The sequence below is a fragment of the Blennius ocellaris genome (assembly GCF_963422515.1).
Source record: "Blennius ocellaris genome assembly, chromosome: 6".
NCBI lineage: Eukaryota > Metazoa > Chordata > Actinopteri > Blenniiformes > Blenniidae > Blennius > Blennius ocellaris.
In genome coordinates this window covers 8,993,394-9,015,254 of record NC_137655.1, presented here as the reverse complement: position 1 = coordinate 9,015,254, position 21,861 = coordinate 8,993,394, and the positions used below count along the sequence as shown (strand labels likewise).

Sequence of the window (21,861 nt, the reverse complement as noted above, 5' to 3'; positions counted from 1 at the left end):
CCTGACTAGACTCATTTCCGACAGTCAGATGCCCCACATAGCCACATCTGAACTGTCCATTTAACCTCTCACCCTCCTTCCTCAGCTGATGACGACCGACTCCTCATCAATCTGTTTATTATCTCGTCACACATACACACACACACACACACACACAGGAGAAGTGGTACTAATAATGCCGGAATTGGAGGACCACACACGCGTGGCCACAGTAAGGAGTCTGCTGATGAGCAGCAGGAGCAGTGTAACATAATCCCTTCCTGGAGTGCTGCTGCTGTGACTCATCGCTCCATGCTAAATATATTTTACATACTTACTCACACACATACTTGCATGGACAAACCAACACACACACACACACACACACACACGCACGCGCGCTCAGGCAGAGCGTGAGTCATGCCCCGATCTAAGTGTGGCTCATTTGTCAGGCTGATGTGAAGAGAAATGGGAAAGAAGCAATGAAGAAAAAAAAAAAGATAAAAAGATCTAAGCATCTCAGAGACTCTCCATTTCCATGCAGCTCTCTCTCTCTCGGCCCTTGTGGTTATCTTACAGTTGGATTTACGGTGAGGAGGGGACAGCGTGACAAGTGACAGGACCAGAGCAGATGTAGAAACAGTGAGGCTTTGTTGAAGGGAGGCAGAATGAAGACGAGAGGGAGGAAAGTCGGTGAGCGTAGGGTTGAGACATACTGTGGACTATTATGTTTCTCCCTCTCAATCTCACACATGGTGGCCAACAGCTGTTGGGGACACCACTGTTGGTCTCTAAATTTAGCTCAGCTGAGTGGATACACACATACAAACGAGCGCTACCTTGCTTTTCTCCACTTAGGAGGACTTTATTACATGGAGAATGATCCTCACTATGCCTTTAAAAAAATAACTTGACCCCAAAAATGTTATGGTTTTCCCCCAAAGGAGAAAAACTCAGTCGCCTGATTTACAGATTTATACCCCACAGAGAAAATAATACACAATTCCTTCAGCCAGCTCTAATCTTTAACATCTTAAAGACCAGCTGCCCTATGCATTTGATCAGTAGTGACAAGGTCTCCAAAGTTACATTACTCTCAAATCCCAGCATAAAGTAACATTTAGCATGCAGCAGGAATGTATCGGAAATTACCAAGGATAAATCAGAAAGAGAAAAAAACAACCCGAGAAGTAAAGCATGACAGTATTGATTGACTTTGATGATGACAGAGGAAACGAGGACAGTGAGAAGGAGATTGAGCAGATTTGATTCATGTAATATTTCCAGGAAACCGAGTTTAACCCTCCCACCCTCCTTCCGGATAAACCGGATGGAATCATCTGGATAACTGGAGAAAAGATCAACAGAGGCTTAAGCATTAATATGCCATGTCAATAATAATCGCTATGCAAGAGGTTTTCCCAAAATATTATGCAGCCCATTTCTGAGCAAAAAAAAAAAAAAGCTTCCTGGAAGCAGTTCAAGTGGAGCTGGCAACAGACTGACGGGCACGGAGGTGGATTTGTGATAGCAGCATCCACCATTTGATTCCCCGGTTGAGGGGAACTCTGACGAAGGGGGAAATGAGTATGAAAACATCAATGAAGTACAATCTTTTTTTTTTTTTTCCCCCTCTACTCCCAGCAGGACTCAGGCAGGTTCTCATCCACTCACCTCCACATAGTCACACCTGAGAGCTGCCAGGTTTTATGTTCGCTACAAAGTAGCTTTAACCAGAGCAGATGGGTTGCGAGAACCTTGATCTTGCGCTCCACGTTGGGTGGGACTCAAAACGGCCTGATCACAGGCTTCTTTCACTGAGACGGGAAAATACGCTTGTTCAAAACGCGCTTTGGTTCTGGTTTGATATGTTTCTCAGTGTATTTCTCCCTCCAGCTGGGAAGAACAAAGAAACGTTCTGTTTAGTTGAGAAGTTTTTCCTGAGGCATCCCTCAGGGGTTCGTGCTCGGTCCTAACAAATCCTTGCTCTACTTTCTTTCTCTCGTCATCTCCACCGCAAGAGGCATGATTGCGCTGCACGTTAAGCAACATTTCTATGCTGCGACTCCTTCCATCCAGAACAAATGCCTTATTGGATGCTGGCCAGCTTTCTAAAACTGAACTGTGACAAATCTGATATGATCATCGCTGGTTCAAAAGAACAAACCACCCACATTCAGACTCTCATAATTGTTCGCTTCACATTGTCTCTCCTTTCACACATCTGCTGTTTTAATCTCCGACACATCAAGAAAATGCCACCGCAACGCCGTTTTTAATTTCATGTTTTGCTCAGTTTGATCTCCATATTGTATAAGACGCATCACTCACCAGGGGAAATAGTTGATCCGTACCCTGTTCTTGTAAATCACAATGCCGGCGGACATCACCCCAAGAAGAATCTCTGTGTTACTCTGGTCCTGAGGAGAGAGGAGAACATTTTGTGTGAAGGAGTGTGAGAGGTGAAGGCTGGAGGCAGAGAAGCAGAGCCAAACACGCATTAAAGAGGCCAATGAAACTGGGAAAAAAAGAAGCACAATACAAATTTGAGTCGAGTACAAATATAAGAGAAGCAGACATTCCTCAAAAATTCATCCAAGATCACATTGAAATAGTTGAGCGATTGTGTATATAATGTGTGTGTATCAGAGGAGTTTCAGAAAGCGTAGGAAGACGAGACCTTGATTTACATCCGTTATGTCACACACGCTTTTTCTCACCACATGTAGTCCTTTAAGGTTATATTAAAATATCCTATTATTAACAGTTGTTGGAATTCATCGGTAATAGAATCGGAAGTCTTGTGTGAGATGATTTGAAATATCTGGTCACTCTTAGTATGTAGCTGTCAAGTGTTCTTTGCAAAACTCTGCTACTTTTATAAGAAAATTCAGTTTTAAAAGTTGGAATTTCAATAAAATAATAGTTTTAACTTTTATTTTTTAACTTTGTAGATGAAATCATGATAAAAAGTAAAAAGAAATAGTGGGCAAAAGGTGACTGTGGCCACCGTGAGGCTCCCTGGTACACTAGATCTCAAATGGCAACTCTAAAAACCCCACAAAATGATCTAAAGATTAAAAAAATACACACGCCACTCTGAATGAAGCTTATTCTCAGGGGACACAGGAGGTTCTTTACCTCCATCTGATCTCTATTTTGACATAAATAAAAGAAGTGACACTTCACTACTCTGCTGGTGTTATAATGAGGGCTGAATGTAAAAGTGTGGTATTTTGTTCTTTTTCCCCAGCACACTTGGCTCCGTATTGGAAAAATGGAAATGAAAACGGGGGAAGCATTGCACATGCTGCGACAGTGGAGATTAGAACTATACAATTTCAATTTTGATCACAATGGCCGTGGATGGGTGACGGCGAGACGGCCTGTGTGAGATCAGAGATACAGACGTGCCCCTCGGACTGTGTGTGGGAATAAAACATGATCTGATAGAGGCAAGGGGGAGAAAAACACACACACAGCATAAAGACACTCTAACCACAGTAAACAGACAGGTGTTAACAGACATGGAGTCAAACCTTACTTACCCTTGCATAGTGCAGCTCTACCCCGTAGAGCTCCAGCGATCGTGCTGTGTTCAGATAATTAAACTCTGACTGGGCAGGAGATAGACCACTGAGAGGGGGAGAGAGAGGGGGAGGGGAGGAAGAGGGGGAGTAAAAAGCAGAGAGTAGGATACAGCAATAGACAAGGATGAGAGGTTGTGGTTGGGAGTATGATGACAGGGTAGTGTGATAAACATATGGAGGAGGAAAACAGACAAAGACAAGAAGTAGCAATCAGAAATTAATTGGCAATGGCGAAAATAAAGTAAATCTCATGAGCCTTTTGTGTCATCTGGTTTTTTTTTTGTATTGATAATTCAGAAAAATGCTTACAGCTACATGTTTTTACTGATTTGAGAGTACTCGATATGACCTCTGCAGCTACTAAAACACACAAAGGCTTATCTGGACACAATGTATTTCCAGGCTTTGTCATCGTTTATCTATTTGCCACATGCACAGTGGGAGGCGTCCGGTGTTTTTCCTGTTTTTATATACCAATGTTTACGTGTGGCTTCACAGGCGCGGTTGCATATTCCTACCTGTGCTGCTGGTGATGTTTGGCGACCTCCTTGTGGAAGTCTTGTGGGGGACTTGTGATGAAGCAGTACTCGGAAAGGTAGCCTGAACTATGCTCGGATTCACTGTAGTCCCCCAACTCGGCTACAGGGGGAGAAAGAAGAGGAAACATCAGTATCATGCAGACACATCCATGCTTTTACAGTTTGACCAGCAGAAGTAAAATAGGATTTGAGTCATGTTGATTAATTAGATGTTTGACACAAATTAAAAAACATTATCATGACATTGAAGAGCGATTTACAGATACTGGTTTCAGGTCGATCCAGCTGAGTTTTAGACCAAGTGTGGGGCTGTCTGATGGCCTATATATTGCAGTATGTTCCAGTAGCATATCACATACGAGGCGAATATGTTGGAAGAAAATTCCAACAACCGCAGCCACTCCCGGATGAAATGCCTCATTAATATTATGTCGTGTGCATGTAATAAAAGAGGACGTTATGGTGCAGAAAATTAAAAAATCCAGTGATTTAACGAGCTGCACACTGCTCTTTGGCAAACATCCACCGCAGACATGTGAACATGGTGCTCTCTGTGGACAGCAGTCACATTAATATGATACTCAGGCAGTTGGTGCAGCGTTTGGACCAGGGTGGAAAAAGCAGGTGTGACTGCAGAGCACACCAACTATAATGTGTGGAATCACATTTTGGTCTCAACCAAATGTGTCGCTTGACCATTCTAACTGGTTTGAAAGCACCATAAAAAGTCAAATGTAGCATTTCTGTTAAGATTTGTGTACATGAACAAAATAAAACCTAATTATAGATTGGTTGATGTTTCATTCAGACAACAAGCAAGTCCGCATCAATATTTGAGGGCAATATGAGGCTTTATTCCTCACGTATTCATTCAGTAACCTTAATATTTGACATCCGAGTCCCAAAATGGCATAAGGAAGAATGAATATGTGAGACAAATTAATTTGACATATTCCAAATATTGCTTTAGGAGAACAAGACGGGTGTACATTCAAACAAAAAAATAAGAAATACCATAAAATAATTGGCCATTAGTCATTAAAACCATTTCACTCACTGGAAACTTCCCCTGCTTCGCAGAGCAGAATCTACAGGAAATAAACATCAGTGGTTTCATGTTTCACCAACACCATCTTTAAGTCAACCTGCAGTCACGTTTACTCTTTGGACGTGTTTCCACAGGAAGAGCTTTGAACACTCAAAAGCAACACCTCCGCAGCAATTTTTTCTCGCAGCAACGTTGCATATTTCATATCAGGCAAACGTTTTTTTTTTCTCTTCTCATTGTCACATGCACTGAAATTTCATGACAAATATTGGGGAAGAAACAGACACTTTTCAACCACAGAAAAGTGGTCCATATTACTTTTATCAGTAGAGCAATAAGGCTAACTCAGCCTGTGACGGTAATAAAGATATTCATATAACAAAACGTTTAGCCAAAGCAAAATTAGACAGAAGCGTTTGAGAGATTGAAGCCATGTCTTTTCAGGGAATTTTAAAAAAAGAGAAGTGAAGAAGGATTGCAGCTACATTTGAGGGGAAATTATGCAGCATTCCTATAACAGCAAGTGATTTTGATACTCCCTTACGAGAAGAAGTGGTTCAAGAAATATGTTTTTATTCCTTAAGGCTTTGGTTAATTACTGCATATTTTCAAAAACATCAAACGAGAAAGCTGGACAGAAAATTGCTAACTGATAAAACGGGAAGTCCTAAAAAAAAATGGATTTGATTCTCATGATTTCGTGTCCGGATGCACTGACTGTGACTCAAACTAAGCAGAGGTGGAAAGGTTCAAAATAGAGAGAAATATATTAAAAGATGTGAAATCATCCAAACAAAGTCCTTGTGATCTAAGTGAAGTCTCATCATGAATGTGGAACCATGAGGTGAAAGCAATGAATAACATACAAGCAAAACATCCACACAACCACACAAAGCCCATCGAATCAAATGAGATGAAAAGAGCTGATAACTCCAAGACCTCAGGTGTGTTACCGCTGCCTCCTGTTCAAGGGGTCAGAGGTCATCGAGTCACACAACAGGCAGGAACACAAAGGGTAAATTTACTCCCAGATCTGTGGTAACTCTCATGGACGTAGAGCTCAACGCAATCCTGTTAGCTCACTAGTTTGCACTTGAAGCTCAAAAGCATCAATTCACTCAAGTAGTCCCTTGACTGAGCTACAAGCCGGTAGCCTAAGCATATTGACCGATGAATCAATTCCAGCTCACCCGCCTATTGATGTATACGCTCCACCGGGAGGGTGGATGTGTCCGGTCAATAGCTTATGTTTTAGAGCAGTGGGCTAATATGGCTTTTATTTTATGCCACAGCTATTGCTTTAAAGAGGTTCGATGTTTCATCCAGTCAGGCTCTAAACTGGTGACCTCTCTTTTTACATCGAAACAATTGATTTGGTTTCTAAACTTGGCTGTAGTTTGACTCATCACTTTGTAATGCAGCTGACTCATAAAAAAAAATTAAGAGCACCTCCGTTTTGATGATATTTCTATTGAGGGAATTTAAATGCCAGCCTCCTCTGTATGTATCCGAAGTTGTTGTTTGCCACCGATCAGCTTGACAGACATGTTACAGTAATGATGCAATATTTTGGATGAGAGCACCCTACATCTACTGCTTAAAATAAACATCTTTCAGACGGGCTATAGACTCCAGGAGGTATCTTATTAGGTTTACTTGACATGTGCTGAGAATCAAGTCCCTGTATGTTTCGCAAGAACAGTGCATGCCTGCTAACGTATAGATAACAAATGTTTTGTGAGGTGGAGCGAATAGACACTATTAATTTAGACACGCTGTTATGTGTACCACACAGAGATCTCGCCAACAGAATGACTTCTCAGCATCATGCTACAGTAAGCTGAAGGGTCATGTAAGCACATTAGGCAAAGTCGCTTTCTGAGGCAGGGTGAGTGTTCCATGCACTGCAGGGGAGGGGAAGGTTTCCATTTGGTGATAATAGAAAGACAGAAAATGCCATTTCACAAATGTATGTGCCTGTAAATAGCAAAGTAGGACACTAAAACCTCCACGGGTGGATGGATGGATATGTGATTTGCACAAAGATCATTAAAAGTAAGGAAATGGGAATCTATGATAAAATCCTCCAAATTGTGACTGAAAATTAAAGAACTGATATATCAACACTAAAATGCCCCCCCCCAAAAAAATCTATAAATATTATTTGTAAAAAGTACCATCATACTGTGGTATAACTTGACAAGGACACATTCATATACAAAAACATTTATTTTATTTATGGAAATCCACATTTCGTGGTCTTTCGTTAGTCTGATTAAAGATGACGTGTCTCTTCAAAATGAAACACATTTTCCCTGTGCTGACCATGTAAAGTAGAAACTGGGAATGTGCTGAAAGGAATCAGAGATGTTTTGTGTGTCTCGATGTGTGTGCGTGAGCACAAGCTTTTTGGACGGATCTGACTGAATTAGCAGCATAGCAGCTGCTTCAAGCTTTTTCCTGAAGCAAACACTTATCTTGATAATCTGGGCTGGCACTGAGCAAAGTGACAACATAGACCTAGCAACACAGTGATGCAAGTGTGTCTGTGTGTGTGTGCGTGCGTGCATGTGTGTGTGTGTGTAAAAGCAGTGGTGTCATGATGTTGCTAGTCTAGGCTAAATCTCTTCTCTGACCTATATACTGGAGCTGTGCTTATTCCCTGCAAAAATATGCGACAGAGGAAGACTGAGGGAGGGAGGGGGGGGGGACGGGGACGCGAGGGTTTATGATTTAAAGGGAGGAGGGGGAAGACGGAAAGGGATGAGGAAGCCTACCCAGAGAAAATACAGAAACAAGCAGATGCTGCTTTTAAAAATAGAGAGAGAGACAGAGAGAAGGAGCGAGAGAGACAGAGAGAAGGAGAACGAGAGCCTGAGAGACTGACCACCATGTCAGGAGTCGTTACTCCAATGACAGACGAGCCGAGTCAGCATATAACCCACAGGCTCAACGTCGATGATATTTTAGGTCAAATGATTCTGTAATGAAGCATGTTTCAGCATGCATGTTTGAAAACCCCGGCATCTACTCATTCGACTCTGATGTATTAGCCTACTGGCTTATTTTGAAGCAAAAATCAAGCCTCAAAGTCCCACAGAATATGTATTAAATATCACTACCGCACACGGCTTAATTGAGATTCGAAGGCTTCAGAGAAGCCGCTTTAAATGCACTAAGACAACCGCAGTCGTTGCATTTAACAGAGCGCGCGTGTGCGCGGAGCTAAAGAGAGTCCTAATGAATTGCCTTTCCATCGTTATGGAGAACGGGCGTACCCAGGGAGCGGTACTTACATTGTACAGCATAGGATGCCAGCAGTGCTGCTGTGTTATGAGGACAGGGCAATCTGGAAGACACGGGAGGAAAGTACACACAAATAAATAAATACGCATAAATGGTTCATCCTTGAATCAATTAAAAGAAAGAAATAAGATGTTAATGTTCTTTTCTTTCCAATTACGGTAATCGGAGAAATGAGAGAAAAACGCAATACAAAAAAAAAACACAGCGAATGCAATGATCAGATAAAGCAATAGGAGAGGTTTTACTCACCTTCCAGTTAGTATGTCCTGCTTGATCTGGAGATAATATTGGTACCTGAGCAGAGAAAACACTGCATCAGATATAAAACTAACCCTGTTTGAATGTAGAGAATAATAAGCGAGGAAAAAGAACAATCATCTACCATTTCAGTATAATGATATAACGTTTGATGGCTGCGCCTGTTATGTAAAAAGCTGTCTTGGTTGAAAAGGAGAGCGTTAAGCTCTCAAAACATGCATCATGCAGATTTTTTTTTTTCTTTTCTTTTTCACCCACACACGCAGATTAGTTTTTCTAGACCGGAAATAAAAGCTGTGCTACAGTTCTTGCAGCGTACTACACTCCCAATGTCACGGGACAGGCGACCACCAAGCTCTCAGACTTGTGTTTTGGTTGTGTCTTATACGTTTGACCTGGCATGTCAGATCAGAGTCTCTTCGAGCTCAACACAAAGCTTTGATCAGGCTCAAGGAGCGAGGCCAGCGTAAACATCCGGTGGAAAGCGTAACGCGATGCTGCGACGCTCTGGACGTGCGTCGTTTGTGTCGACACCCACAATTCCTGCAGACCTTGCATTTGCCCAACTGGTGGTTGTCGTGATAAAGAAAAGCTATACAAGTCTGCTCGAAGACATCAAAAAACATTCGCCTCAAATTGACTTCAGTTCTGAAGAAAGAATTTCCTTCACTTTTATCAAACATACACTGAATAAAATGATATTTTGTTTTTGTTTTAAGGAGTTATTTCCATTTTTTATGGCAGTGTGAGACACCTGTAAGCTCAAATTTCAGCCGTGTCACGAGATGAACTTTACTGATAACAATGATGTCACTATTGGCTCATCGGTCAGATTTGAACGACACGCCACATTTTTCAACTTTACATGGCGGCTGCACTAACATGAAATCGACCTACCCTTAAAATTAAGACTATATTAGCTAATATATACAGATCAAACTGGGATTCATGTATTCACGAAATTTACGAAGTACAGTTTAGAACCGCTGAAAGCGTTTTGCTGTGTTAGCGAATGCAGAAGATTTCTCTCCACATATCAAGCAGTGGTTAACAGAATCAACGGCACAGCAAATGAGTGTGTCTGTATTTGAATTTGTCAAACTTAATTATCACCTGGAGTAACAGCGAAGTCAAAGGGTAGAAAGTGACAGTTTGTTGAAATGCTTGTGTCACATTTGTCACTTCAAACTGCAAAATGATTTATTCACATGGAATTGTGTCAAAGCAGAAGGTCTAAGGTACAAGATGAGTGTGCACTTGTTTCATAAATGACGCCCCCCCCGCCCCGCCAAGTAAAATTAAATCAAAAGTGTTGAATCTTATCAACTTCCAGTCAACAAGGAAATAGAAGACTGCCAAGTTCTGATCACTTATAGCTGCTCAGTAATATCATCCGAGCATGTATACAGTAAAACTGGAAGCATCATCACGTTTGCAGCTCTTACCGTGTGTATTCTTCCTGAAGTTTACTGGGGTCCGTCACAAAGAATTTGACTCTGAAGCTTAGATTGTGTGGAGACCCTCCTGGAGAGGAGGATAAAGCTTAGAGGGAGAAAACACAATATGGCAGGTGGATGCAAGCTGGAAATGTAGCCTCAAACTAAAAACAGAATATATATCAATGAGCCTATTTACATGTACACCAAAAGTCCAATCATTGTCTGACTTGGATCAATCAGAGTTCTAAGATTATTAAAGGGAGGATGCAAACAGCACAATTTAATCTGCTTTATCAGATATTAGCAGAAATTTTGCAGAATCTTAGCTGCAGTGTCCCATGAACATGAATTGAATAAAGCTGGATGGAAGAAATGACACATCCAGATTTCTCCCCAACACTCCATTGTCTTCATGCATGTATCTGATGGTTAGATTTATCTCACAATTCTCAGACTTCCATGGCCGTGTAAATGAGCTCACTGAGATTTCATGTCAGTCCATACAATGAGTTTATATTTACAATAATCACATTTACAAAGTATCTATAGCGAGCAGTTTTGTTTTACATCAGAGGATATAAGGTTGGTAAATGGCCTTTAAGCATCTAACAAACAAGCCTACATTCAAGCCGTTCTCAGCCGCAGTCCCTGCATTGTGCAGAACTGTGTAGAACCATCTCCTGCAGTGTTTTTTACTCAATGAGCCAAGTCAGTCAGCATAAAAGCAGAGTTGAAGTGTAGTTCAACCGTGGCTGCAGGACGACTGCACATCTCAATCCAGCTCCTCCTTAATTGTTGTACATGCCACACTTTCTATTACTCATTATCAAAAACAAGAGCGCAGTTGAAATGAAGTTTAATCACCGCTGAGGGCACTTTTAGAATTTGAAATGACACTTTGTGGACTTCTGCTCAAGTTGGAGGGTGGATTTCAAACCAGCGCCAGACCGCGGTCCATCGCCTTGGCCAGCGGGAAGGTTTTTGAAAGCGAGTGGCGACGTTAAGATTTGATGTTTGCCTGAAAGGAGGTGGGTGAGTTAAAGTGCCGTGTTGTGGATTTCACCTACTTTTTAACTGTTTCCTGATGGGCTTATTGGGATCCAGCCAGCGCTGTAAAATATTGATTGAGAGACACTTAGAGACACCATAAAGCATGACTACTAGGAACTAAATTATTCAGCCATGGAGACACACACATACACACACACACTCGCGCGCACACACACACACACACACACACACACACACACACACACACACACACACTTGTCAGAAACACTCAAACACTGTGCACACAGCCAGAAACACACGCACAATGACAAAGAATAAAGGCACTGCATCTCTCGCTGGAGAAAGGAGTGATCTCTTCAGTGATATGGCACAAATAAAAAGCATCTCAAATACACACAAATCTATCATTTACAAATAAATCAGTCAAATGGTCTTTGTTTAGCACTATTTGTGCAGGGTAAGTACAAAAAAAATGCTTCAGAAACGATTGACACAAAAAGAAAACAAAAGTGTCAAAAAGAAAAACAAGCTTTAAAAAGATGGTTCAAATTAAACACTAGCGACAGAAAATTAAATAAAACTGCTTTTAAAAAAAACAACAAATGAGGTGAAAAGACAACAGCGGGGTTAAAAAAAAAAAGTTATATGGTGAGGAGAGCCAGCAGCTTGTTTTCCAGAGACCGCCACAGACAGTCATAAGTCATCATCACTTGGACAGTTTTTACCCCGGATGCCCTTCCTGCCTCAACCGCAATTTGAACCCGGATCCCCCATACTGAAAAATCTATATAAATAGTGTTGTGAGACAAGACCAACACGAGAAGGAATAACTGGAACACCACCGTTCCTCTCAGCTGTTCCTCTCTGTGCTGTAGAGTTATTTCTGGCAACAGCACTTCCATCTACTAAATATGACTAACAGAAGAAAAATAATAGGAAAATGTTTTCTTCTCCCCCCCCATGTTTGGTTCAAACCTACATGGAAATACAAGGTGGGAATTCGTATCTAAATCTTATTTCTCAGATTGATTTATGTCATCCAGCATCCTGTAGCTCGCCCTCACCGAATGCTGAAGTGTGCTTGAGCATGACACTTAACCTGGAGGTTTTCCCAATTAAGGTCAAGCATGCCAATGTGACTGCTGAAGCAGTGAAAATGAGCCGAACAAGTGAAATTTACTTTGTTTACTACACTATCAGGTCGTTAGTTAATCTAACGGACGCCACTTTGAACATGGGGCTACTCATTTAGCACACTTACAAAGTCGAGACATCTACACGACGGATAGGAAATCAACTTTCCGGTATCTTTTTTTTTTTTTATTGCTACCTAACTTCACAACCTCCCTATTCACGCACTCATACAGGACGCAGCAGAATGGAAAAAGCATACTGACTGGTGCGTCTGAGGAGTCGTCGGCCAAGAGCAGGCCAAAGTAGTCTCTCTCGGTCAACTCCAGGTGCTTAAAGACGGCGTCCAGCAGCATCTGGCCATGATCCGACTTCTGCAGAAGAGGGGAAAATGTAAACCAAAAAGACGAGAGGTGAATTGAAAACCTGTCATGCGGTGGTTTGGTTTGCACAGGAGTCTCTCCATCGCACCGCTGCTCCTCTCCAACTCCTCAGTTAAAGGTCACAGAGAGAGCAGCGAGAGGGGAAGAGATGATTTAAAAACGGTGCACCCAAATCCCCATTTTCCACCACAGACATCTCAATTATTTAACACACCCACACTGCTACACAAACTTTTCAACATTGGAAAATGCATGTATGGTGCACACAAGGTCGAACGGGTCTGTGGGCTAGCTGCTGGATATTTATCTGTTTGACAGAATGACATTTTCCCAGTTTTATATCCCCCCAGAATGTTCGTAATTACTTCACAAAGTATATTTTATTCACCAAAGAAAATACATAAAACATAATGATTCTGCTGTTATGTGAGACCAATGGCATATTAAAAAGGTTGTGAAGGAGCCGGATGGAAAAAAATGCAGCCGACAAATGAAACGTTTTCTGAACTGAAAAAAACGAGACAGGTGTCCCGTTTGGGATAATGTTTGATGAAAAAAATAAGTTTGCTGCAGAGGGCAAGGCTTTTTCAAAAAGACAAACAAGAGAGTCTGAAGCACTGTGGTAAAGTAAAAAAGGGAAGTTGCAGATTCTCAGCCTCTCTGCAGTCTGAGGAATGGAAAGATGAATATTTAAAGAGGAAATAAGCCAATTCAGGTCAATTCAGTGTAGTTTTCAGCACTTTCCAGGGAAGGAAGTATTTGGATGTTTAGCGAATTGATTGTATGATTCAAGTGGTAATATGTCACTTAATGGAAGTATTCACCCATCATGTTCTATATATTAACTTCTTCATCAGCATCCTGAGAAAATTTAAAAGGGGAACACAAATATTAGTGATAATATTGGTGATACGTTGGATATTCCTTTTTTTTTTTTTTTTTTTTTAACCATTTTCAGGTAGTAAACTTAACAATACATGAAGATGTTAATGTAACACAAAAGAATCCTCTGTTTTCTAAAAGGGACATAAATGGAAATAGTGGTTAGTCTGAAAGAGACAGACATAGTAGTAAACCTACTTTCAAAGGGAGAAAAACAACACACCAATTTAACATCTACTTTGAGGAAGCAGCAGTTTAGCCACAAATTGACATTTTTAGACACAAGAACCCATTATATTTAGTGAAAAAAGTCCAATTTAATGCGGTTATGTGAACACTTTTTATGAAAGGACATCTGCACAAAAGCAAAACTGATAATCCACAGAAATGAAGAGATGACAACGATGAGATTTTAGGTTCAAAAACAGGTTGTTTTGTTTTTTGATTTGGTGCTTTATAGTTAACGCAACAAAGTTATGCAATCTAGAAAAAAAAAAGAGACCTTTCTTCTTTATGCTCGAGCCAACAGAGCGCCCCATAAAGCAGAATAAAAGGCTTTAAAAAGTGAGTAATGACTTATTCAAATGCATCATTCATATTGCATGGTTTCCTGAGAGAGTAGGAAGGGCGAGAGGATAAACTGTGGGACCACAAGTGGAGCAGAAATTCACACCTGATTCTGCCACAACTTTGAGTGAGCGAGGAAGAGTGAGAGTGTGTGTCTCCCATCAGTGCTCCCAGGGGGGAGGAGAAGACTGACGAACACATACACACACATTACTCCTCACCTCTCGCCTTTGCCCTGGTGACACAGTTTTACAGCACAGTGCCTGCAAGTGTGTATGGAAACAAATGAAACTACAGTTGACAGTTGACATGTTGACATGGCATCCCTCTGGGATAACTGGCACTGTGCGTGTGTGCGTGCATGCGTGTGTGCGTGCGCGCGGTCTAATGCTGTCCAAGCCTGGTTAAGTGTGAGTCAACTCTGATGTGCCCTCTGCGCTGCTTCTCTCCCAGCTGGCTCACTTCCTTACAGCTCCGCAGTCTTTTCATGAAGATTAAAGGTTTCTAAACTGTAACAATGCTCCGTCTCCATGCAGACGGAGGAAAACACAACTTTTCTGAATAGCTGCTGCTGTGCATGCACACCATGGTTGTCATAAATAGTTCTTCGGCCTCCAGGGTGTCATGACTCCGAGTCCATATTTTCCTGGGACTGGTTTCATAGTTGAGAGTCACATAATAGCAATCCAACTTGGTCATTTATCAATATGTATCTTTGAACTCGACATTGTTATTCTTTATAATGTTTGGTCTCTGTGCTAATTTGTGTGGTATTAAAAATAAAAAAATAAAAAAAATAAAAAAAAAGAACGACACGAGTGGCCCAACTACATTGTTTTGAGCGTTTCTGCCATTGCTGCGTAAAAGCTGTTTATTTTCGCCGTTTCTAAAATGAGCACTTAAACTGATCTGAAATGTTCAGTTGCGTTGCAAACATATTTGTTTGAGTCTGGGGTAAAGCGGTAGGAAAACAAATATGAGTCAATGTAATGTCTAGGGCCATGTTATTAAAAATATCCCATGAATGGCATCACGATGTGCTGCATTGTTGAAAAATAAAAGCCCGACCTTTTCATTACAGCACGATATGTCTGGGACTCCTGACCTCCAAAAACGCTGTGAAACCGCCAGTTAGAATATGATTCACGCTGGCTGCTGTGTTTACCTGTAGGTGGTTTGCCAAATGATCTCCCATGTCTGGTGATGCCAACTGACTGACTGCGGTGGCACCGAAAAAAAAGAATTCAGGAAGTGGGAAGAAAACAAAACATGCTTGTCTCAAATGTGTCACCCCCCCCCACTAAGTGCACGACATCTTCTGAGGAACTCGGCAAGTCTCTGTGTCCACCACTTCTCTTTTGTATGGAGCAGCCTTTCAGATAGATGTAGGAGCCCTCTGTGCACTTTCACGCTCAACTCCCAGGAAACCCACGGCCAGTCTGAGTGTGCATGTGTGTGTTGGTGCTAGCCTCTTGTGGTATTCTGAAAGTCTGCGAGCCAAATGTGCAATCGTGCCACTGCGAGAGCAAACAGCCATACATTGTTAAAAGTGAGCCAGGAACAACAAACGCACATTCACACAACTTTCCTTGTTATTTTTTTTACATAACACACAACTTCATATTGCGGATCGCTCATGAGAGAGCGAGGGAAGGAGCTACAATGAGCAGAGAGAGGAGAAGAACTTAAAACAGAGTGGGAAATTTGCTAATAAAAAAAAAAAAAGGAACGCAAACACAGAAAATAAAGAGAGAGTGTCATAGAGACACAGAAGGGGAAAAAAAAGGGAGCGAGAACAGAAGAAGAGAAAAGGAGTGATTGACGATGCGACTGAGCCAGACAAACGCTCTTTGTGCAATCCACTTGCACCCCGCGCTGAAACAGTGTCTGTGTGCATGAGAGAGAGGAAGGAGACATGGTGATAGAGACCAAAAGAGATCGGCTGGGAGAAGAAAGGAAGAGATGCTGTGATAAGCTCTTCACCCGGAGGGCTTATCTTCTGCACCGAGACCCCTCCAACATCTAGAACACTGGATGAAGCTCAAACGTTAAAGCGCCACTGGAAGAGGAGATCCCAATGACTATTATGGCAGCTTAACACAAAAATGTGAAATCTTCATACAGCTACTTCCACACAAGAAGCGCATGTGCGTGTGCGTGTGTGTGTGTGTGTGTGTGTGATATTCAGGAATGTGTGAGGCAGCTTGTCCCGACAGGAAAAGAACTACATACAGGAGGAGTCACCGACAAATGCACTCATCTCTATCTCTCTGCGTATCCAACACACAGCAACATACCTGTGTGAGTGCTGTCGAAAAAACATGTTCAGTATGAGGACTCGCGAGTTGATTTGGCACATGTACATCTGTCAGTGAAGAAGTAGCACAAAGCCAAATCTGGGCTCATTTCCAAACTAATGCTGTTGAATAACATGCAGCTTCCTAGTTAGGGCACTAAGTAAAAGAAAAAAAAAAAAATAAGGTCAGTGTGGCTTTCGGCTTTAACACATACATTGCTGACATGTGGAGAGCTCCAATGTCGCATAGTGGTAGACCTGGTTGTGGGGTCTTACCTTGTCATCAGTTTCTATTAAAAAGTCGACATTGGAACATCAATATCAACTAAAATTGTAACCTCCAGCAGGTGTTACAGTGCTTAACCAGTCCTGGAAACCTGCATCTACACTTCACATACAACATATAGAACATGTAGCGATTTAATAGTATATACACGCTTCACATGATATGTAATTTCTATCCACTAACAGCAATAGCTACCATGTGAGTTGCTTCTTGGAGACGCTGCAAAACCTTTGAAATAGACGGCTACAATCTGGTTTTCGTAACAATCTGTATTGTAAAACAACTTGGCGGCTCAAGGGACGATTGCATATCCAATTTAATTCCAGTTGTCGCAGTAACCATCGGTGGAGCTTCATTTGTGTTCACAATCAACCTGAGGGAGCAACAACCAATATTTCTGAATATATTGTGAAAGCATAAAATCATAGGGAAATAAACTAACCATCACAAGATATCCTTTGGAACAACACAAGGCCAGCAGAGAGGCTGTGTGTGGCCACTTCCTCCAGGCTATCAGGACTACGACCTCCTCCTGAGTCCTCACAACAGGACAAAGAAAGCCGGAGAGAGGTGCACCTCTGTAGATGTAGCCTGCTCTATGGGCTACCTCGTCTTGCGCTACGTCTGCTGGACGAAGTATCGCAGCGTTTTATTCTGATGAATGCACAATTGTATAGTTGTCTGCCTTTTGCAGGGTTGATGATGTATTTTAATAGGACGCCGTCTTCTGGGGGAGTGTCTTCCTCAGCATTGAGGTGTACGTCAAATGTGCTATATAGTAACTTAACGTAAAACTAAAAACTTGATGCTTAACATGAAAGGTCCTCAGAGATTTAGATTGGATCAGTTGCAGTGATTCAATCAATAGTTTGGCCTCTGAAATATAAAAAAAAAATACTCACTGTAAGATGTCATTAAAAGACTGTCATTAGCATCAGTTGAAATTCACACCCTCTTTTTAGATTCGGTGTATGAAGAACGGCCCCATATGTTTACTGGAACAGACACAGATCTTATAGTATACTCCGCCTACACACACTGTGCGACACTCTCACACCTCCCTCGTTCCTGCACAGAGCAGCTGGAGTCTATATTTTTGATGCTTCAGTCACAGATGGCACATGAGCTCTTAGAGCCACAAAGTCTTCTTCACTGCCTGCGATCAAATATAGGCGACTCTGATCACAAAATGTCAAAAGAACAATAAAGCTCCATTGTTGGCTGCAGGAACCAACACTTCCATCAGCTGCAGATGTGAACACCCAGTTCAAGTCATTTGCTTTGATGGGAATGCGAAAACTGCTGGTGTCTGCACGGCAGCCTTCACGGCAAAGCTCGAGAATGAACCTTTTCAGATTGCCCTTCATTCGAACTCGCACATAAAAACGTTTCGTTTGAAGATCTGGATGCAGCAATGCACAGTGACCATGATGCTGCCCAATATTGGAAGTCAGAAAAAAACATGGACATGTCTGTTGCAGGTTTTGGTGTGTAGATTAGCGAGAGCGTTTATACTTGCATTCACTATAGCTACATCGTGATGCTGTATGAATTTAATCATTGATATGACACATCGATGCAGAAGTGGACTATTTTGCATCGATGCAACGATACTACAAGCTCGAAACTCGCTGCACCACAGGCGGCGTGCGCAGTGGTGCGTTTCACTTGGATAATGAGTGGGAAGCGCACTTTGGTTACCAGCACTATTTTGTTTTAAATATATTTGCACATCGGCCCATATCGTATATCCCAAGTATTCACTTTTGTAAATACACTTGTCTGCTGTGTTCAGACTTAACTCACGTCAATGATGTCATTTTGAGGTCATATTTGACTGTTTGTATTCATGAAAAAAAGAAAAGAAAAGAAAACTGAGGATGCAACACAATCATAACCGTATGGAATCATGAGACCAGTGAAGCCACCTGTACTCCTGACAATCTTAAGACGTGGTACAATCAATCTACTTAAAACTGTGATGAACCAATCTTCCAATCTTCCAATCTGGTGCATTCAAACATTATAGAACCCATTTTATGCCAGGTGTAAATTTACCCTTGGTTTTGCACCTTGATTCAAGTTGGGGGTTTTTTTTTTTCTACCAAAAACTTGTAGTTATCTTTTATAGCACCTAAGCTTGGTGTTTTATGTTGAAGATTAAGAATCTGATTTGTATCGTGACACTGGTTTTCATAGAGTAGGAGGATGCACTCCCACTCAAAGGTCATAAAACAGTTTGCAAGTGATACGAATCTCCAAATTGCTTCTACCCAGAGGGTACGTCTGAGATGCAACATTGGACCAATATTGTCAGACATTGGGTTCGAGTATCACTCGAACACCATGAACACGAACTTTTCTTTAGCAGCAGAGCAGACAAATATGAATGTGGGTGGTTTTTTTTCCAATGATTTATAGCTTCCTCTCATATAAACATTTCTGAAGATATGCAAGAAGAAAAACAAAACGTTCTTGAATTAAAGCGCTATATTCATTCATTATGCTGCTATTTGGCTGGATTATATGTCCTTTCATTTGTCATTATTAAAAACTGCTTGATTCCCAGAGTAGCTTCTTCTACACACACACAGGTGAAAGTTTGTGTGTTGTGTGGTGGTTACTATAGTTACCCTTGTAATTGTCACTCTGAATATATAGTTCATGTGACCTTGCTTTTGTGTTGCACGAGGAGTGGTGGTTGTGGTCGTGGTGTGTGAATGTGTGTGTTTGGGGTTGGGGGGGGGGGGGGGGGGGGGGGGCTTTTTCAATGTCTTGTCATCCATCATTCTTTCAAGCTGCAATTGCGTTATAGTGCATCATTTAAGACGGCTACTTCCCATCTGCGAGATCGAGACAAGCCTTCACACACAGGAATGCACAAACACGCACACACACACACACACCAGAAGCCCACTGGTTCCCATGACAGTAAGTGACTGCCTCTGGATTTTCACTCTCCAGTAGCGTGGCCAGTCGGCCGGAGAGCAGATCAATAGGAGTATTGTTGCTCTCAGGATGGCCCGTCTTTCCAGGAAGTTACTGCTGCTGCAGGGGTCCGATCAATGACACTGACAGAGAGACTGACAGAGTCATTCATTCAGCTGGAAGCAAGAGAGGGAAGCTGGGTTTGAGGGGAGTCTGGGATAAGCCCAAAGCATGATATGCAAGGAGATGCGTGTATAGAAGAGACTGTGAGATGGCGAAGCATCTACTATAATGTCTACGTCAGGAGTTGTAAACTAATTTTAGTTCAGGGGACATAAACCATCACAAGGTTGTTGCTTGAAGAGATTTAGTTTCGGCGTTTATTTTGAAATTCTGTTTATCAATTTTCTTTTCTTTTCTTTTTTTTTTTTTTTAAATCAGAACTAGAAATTAATCATCGTTTGTGTTTTACCAAAAAAAATACTTTAACAGAAAAAAATAAAAAGATTTCAGAGTTTTAGGTAGAAACCACAGGATGAAGAGAGGAGCAAACTGTATCAGGAAGTGAAAGAAACTATTCTGCTCGATTTCTGTGCATCACCGACCTAACCTCCTTCTGTTAAAAAAAAAAAAAATCAGTTCCTGCTGAAAAGCTCAGTCATAATGTGTGTACACACACACGCGCGCACACGCACGCACGCACGCACGCATGCATGCACACGCGCGCGCGCACACACACACACACACACGCACACGCACACGCACACGCACACACGCACACACAGCTGCAGTAACAGGATGTGATTTATCTGCAAAAGATGTTATTAGAGGAATTGTATTTTGTGACTCACAGAGGGAATTTCCCTGCTCACACTGTCACAGCTGTGATCAAATGCAGAGTGGAAGAGAAAGAGAGGAACAAAGACATGTGACAGGCGACTGGAGCATCAGTCACAAGTCGACTCGTCACCTGGTTTGAAGAGCAAGTGTTGTATCGCGGGACAGAAGCTGACTGATCAATTGCGAAAGAAAAACTATTAAAGCCCGACGCCGCAAACAGACCGTGTGAGAAAAAGAAAGATGTTAACCTTTAGGTGCCATCAGGATGTAACTGTACAAAACAATGTGGGTTTTAAATTATGTGCCAAGAAAGAGGCTTTTTTTTTTTTCTTGCCAACAACCGATTTAATCTGAGGTGGGCTTGAGGGGACATTTACAGTAATGGGAGATGAAGAAGGAGCAGAAGAGTTAGTCAGAGTGCAAAATTTCGGTTTAATGCCTCTGGGTTTTGTTAGGGAATAAGACTGTTTCATGGAGGGATGCAGTAATACTGATACTAGTATCAGGTCCGATACTGCCTGGAGCTGTCGTAAAAAGATTCCCGATGCAACTCGGTGAGTATTATGTGACGCCATGTGATGGCAACATCGCCAGCAGGGACACAAGGGAGCACGAGTGATGTCAGCGAATTGGAAATTCTTTGATATTAATGCGAATGACAAAAGTAAGACGGACTGTAAACTATGTTCTGCCAAAATATCAAGAGGAGGTGAAACGTCAACACCAGCAACTCAATCACCAGGTACATTTGGACCAGCAAGGTGAGCCTGATGTTGCTCTTAAGTTAAACTGTTCAGTAACGCCGAGCCATGCTACATGCTAAAGACTTTTCGGGGCTCACACACACCAGCGATGCTACATTTTAAACACGAATAAAGTGTGACATTACCAGCGAGCTGGAGAGTGTATGCAGCAGACAGTAAACATTCATATTGGTACTCGGTATCGCACTTAGCTAGAGTTAGTATTTGTACTCATCCTTAAAAAAAAGGGGGGGGGGGGGGTTATCGGTGAATCCCTAGTTTGCTGCATGATGGAAGGAACATTTAAAAAAAAAGAAATAATGGCATAATAATGAGGTAGGTAGGAATTCACAGAAAACCACCCAGAGTGACGGGGTCGGTACTCACGCTGACTTTGAATGCCTGGACCGTGTTGTCCAGCAGCAGTACGTTGCACACAACCTGTGTGTGCTGCCTGTCTCGCTCCAGCTCCGTCGCCCGGACATTGTAGGATCTGCCAGCAGGCAAGCGGAAGCGCGCGCTCATCACGCTCCTACCAGGGTCTGCAACCAGAGAGAGAACGATCATCAGTGACACAGTCAGAAGATATAGACAGGAACCTAATGGATAGAGTGGGACAATTACTGTAATACGGA

General features: G+C 42.0%; 1 protein-coding gene across 2 annotated transcripts in view; it reads right to left on the bottom strand.

Moving 5' to 3' along the window:
- Window positions 1-21,861, bottom strand: part of ptpn4a (protein tyrosine phosphatase non-receptor type 4a) — a 74,953-nt gene that overhangs the window by 24,896 nt on the left and 28,196 nt on the right. Inside the window, exons 2-10 of one of the 2 annotated variants that reach the window (XM_080498338.1) lie at window positions 21,614-21,768; window positions 12,568-12,675; window positions 11,227-11,269; window positions 10,166-10,244; window positions 8,712-8,756; window positions 8,453-8,505; window positions 4,088-4,208; window positions 3,528-3,615; window positions 2,311-2,399 (exon numbers count right to left, since the gene is read on the bottom strand). In XM_080498338.1, the coding sequence (XP_080354464.1) occupies window positions 2,311-2,399; window positions 3,528-3,615; window positions 4,088-4,208; window positions 8,453-8,505; window positions 8,712-8,756; window positions 10,166-10,244; window positions 11,227-11,269; window positions 12,568-12,675; window positions 21,614-21,751 (764 nt within the window). In that variant the 5' untranslated portion in view covers window positions 21,752-21,768. Of the gene's footprint in view, window positions 1-2,310; window positions 2,400-3,527; window positions 3,616-4,087; window positions 4,209-8,452; window positions 8,506-8,711; window positions 8,757-10,165; window positions 10,263-11,226; window positions 11,364-12,567; window positions 12,676-21,613; window positions 21,769-21,861 lie in introns of those variants that run through there. The other variant, XM_080498339.1, reaches the window with a different exon arrangement.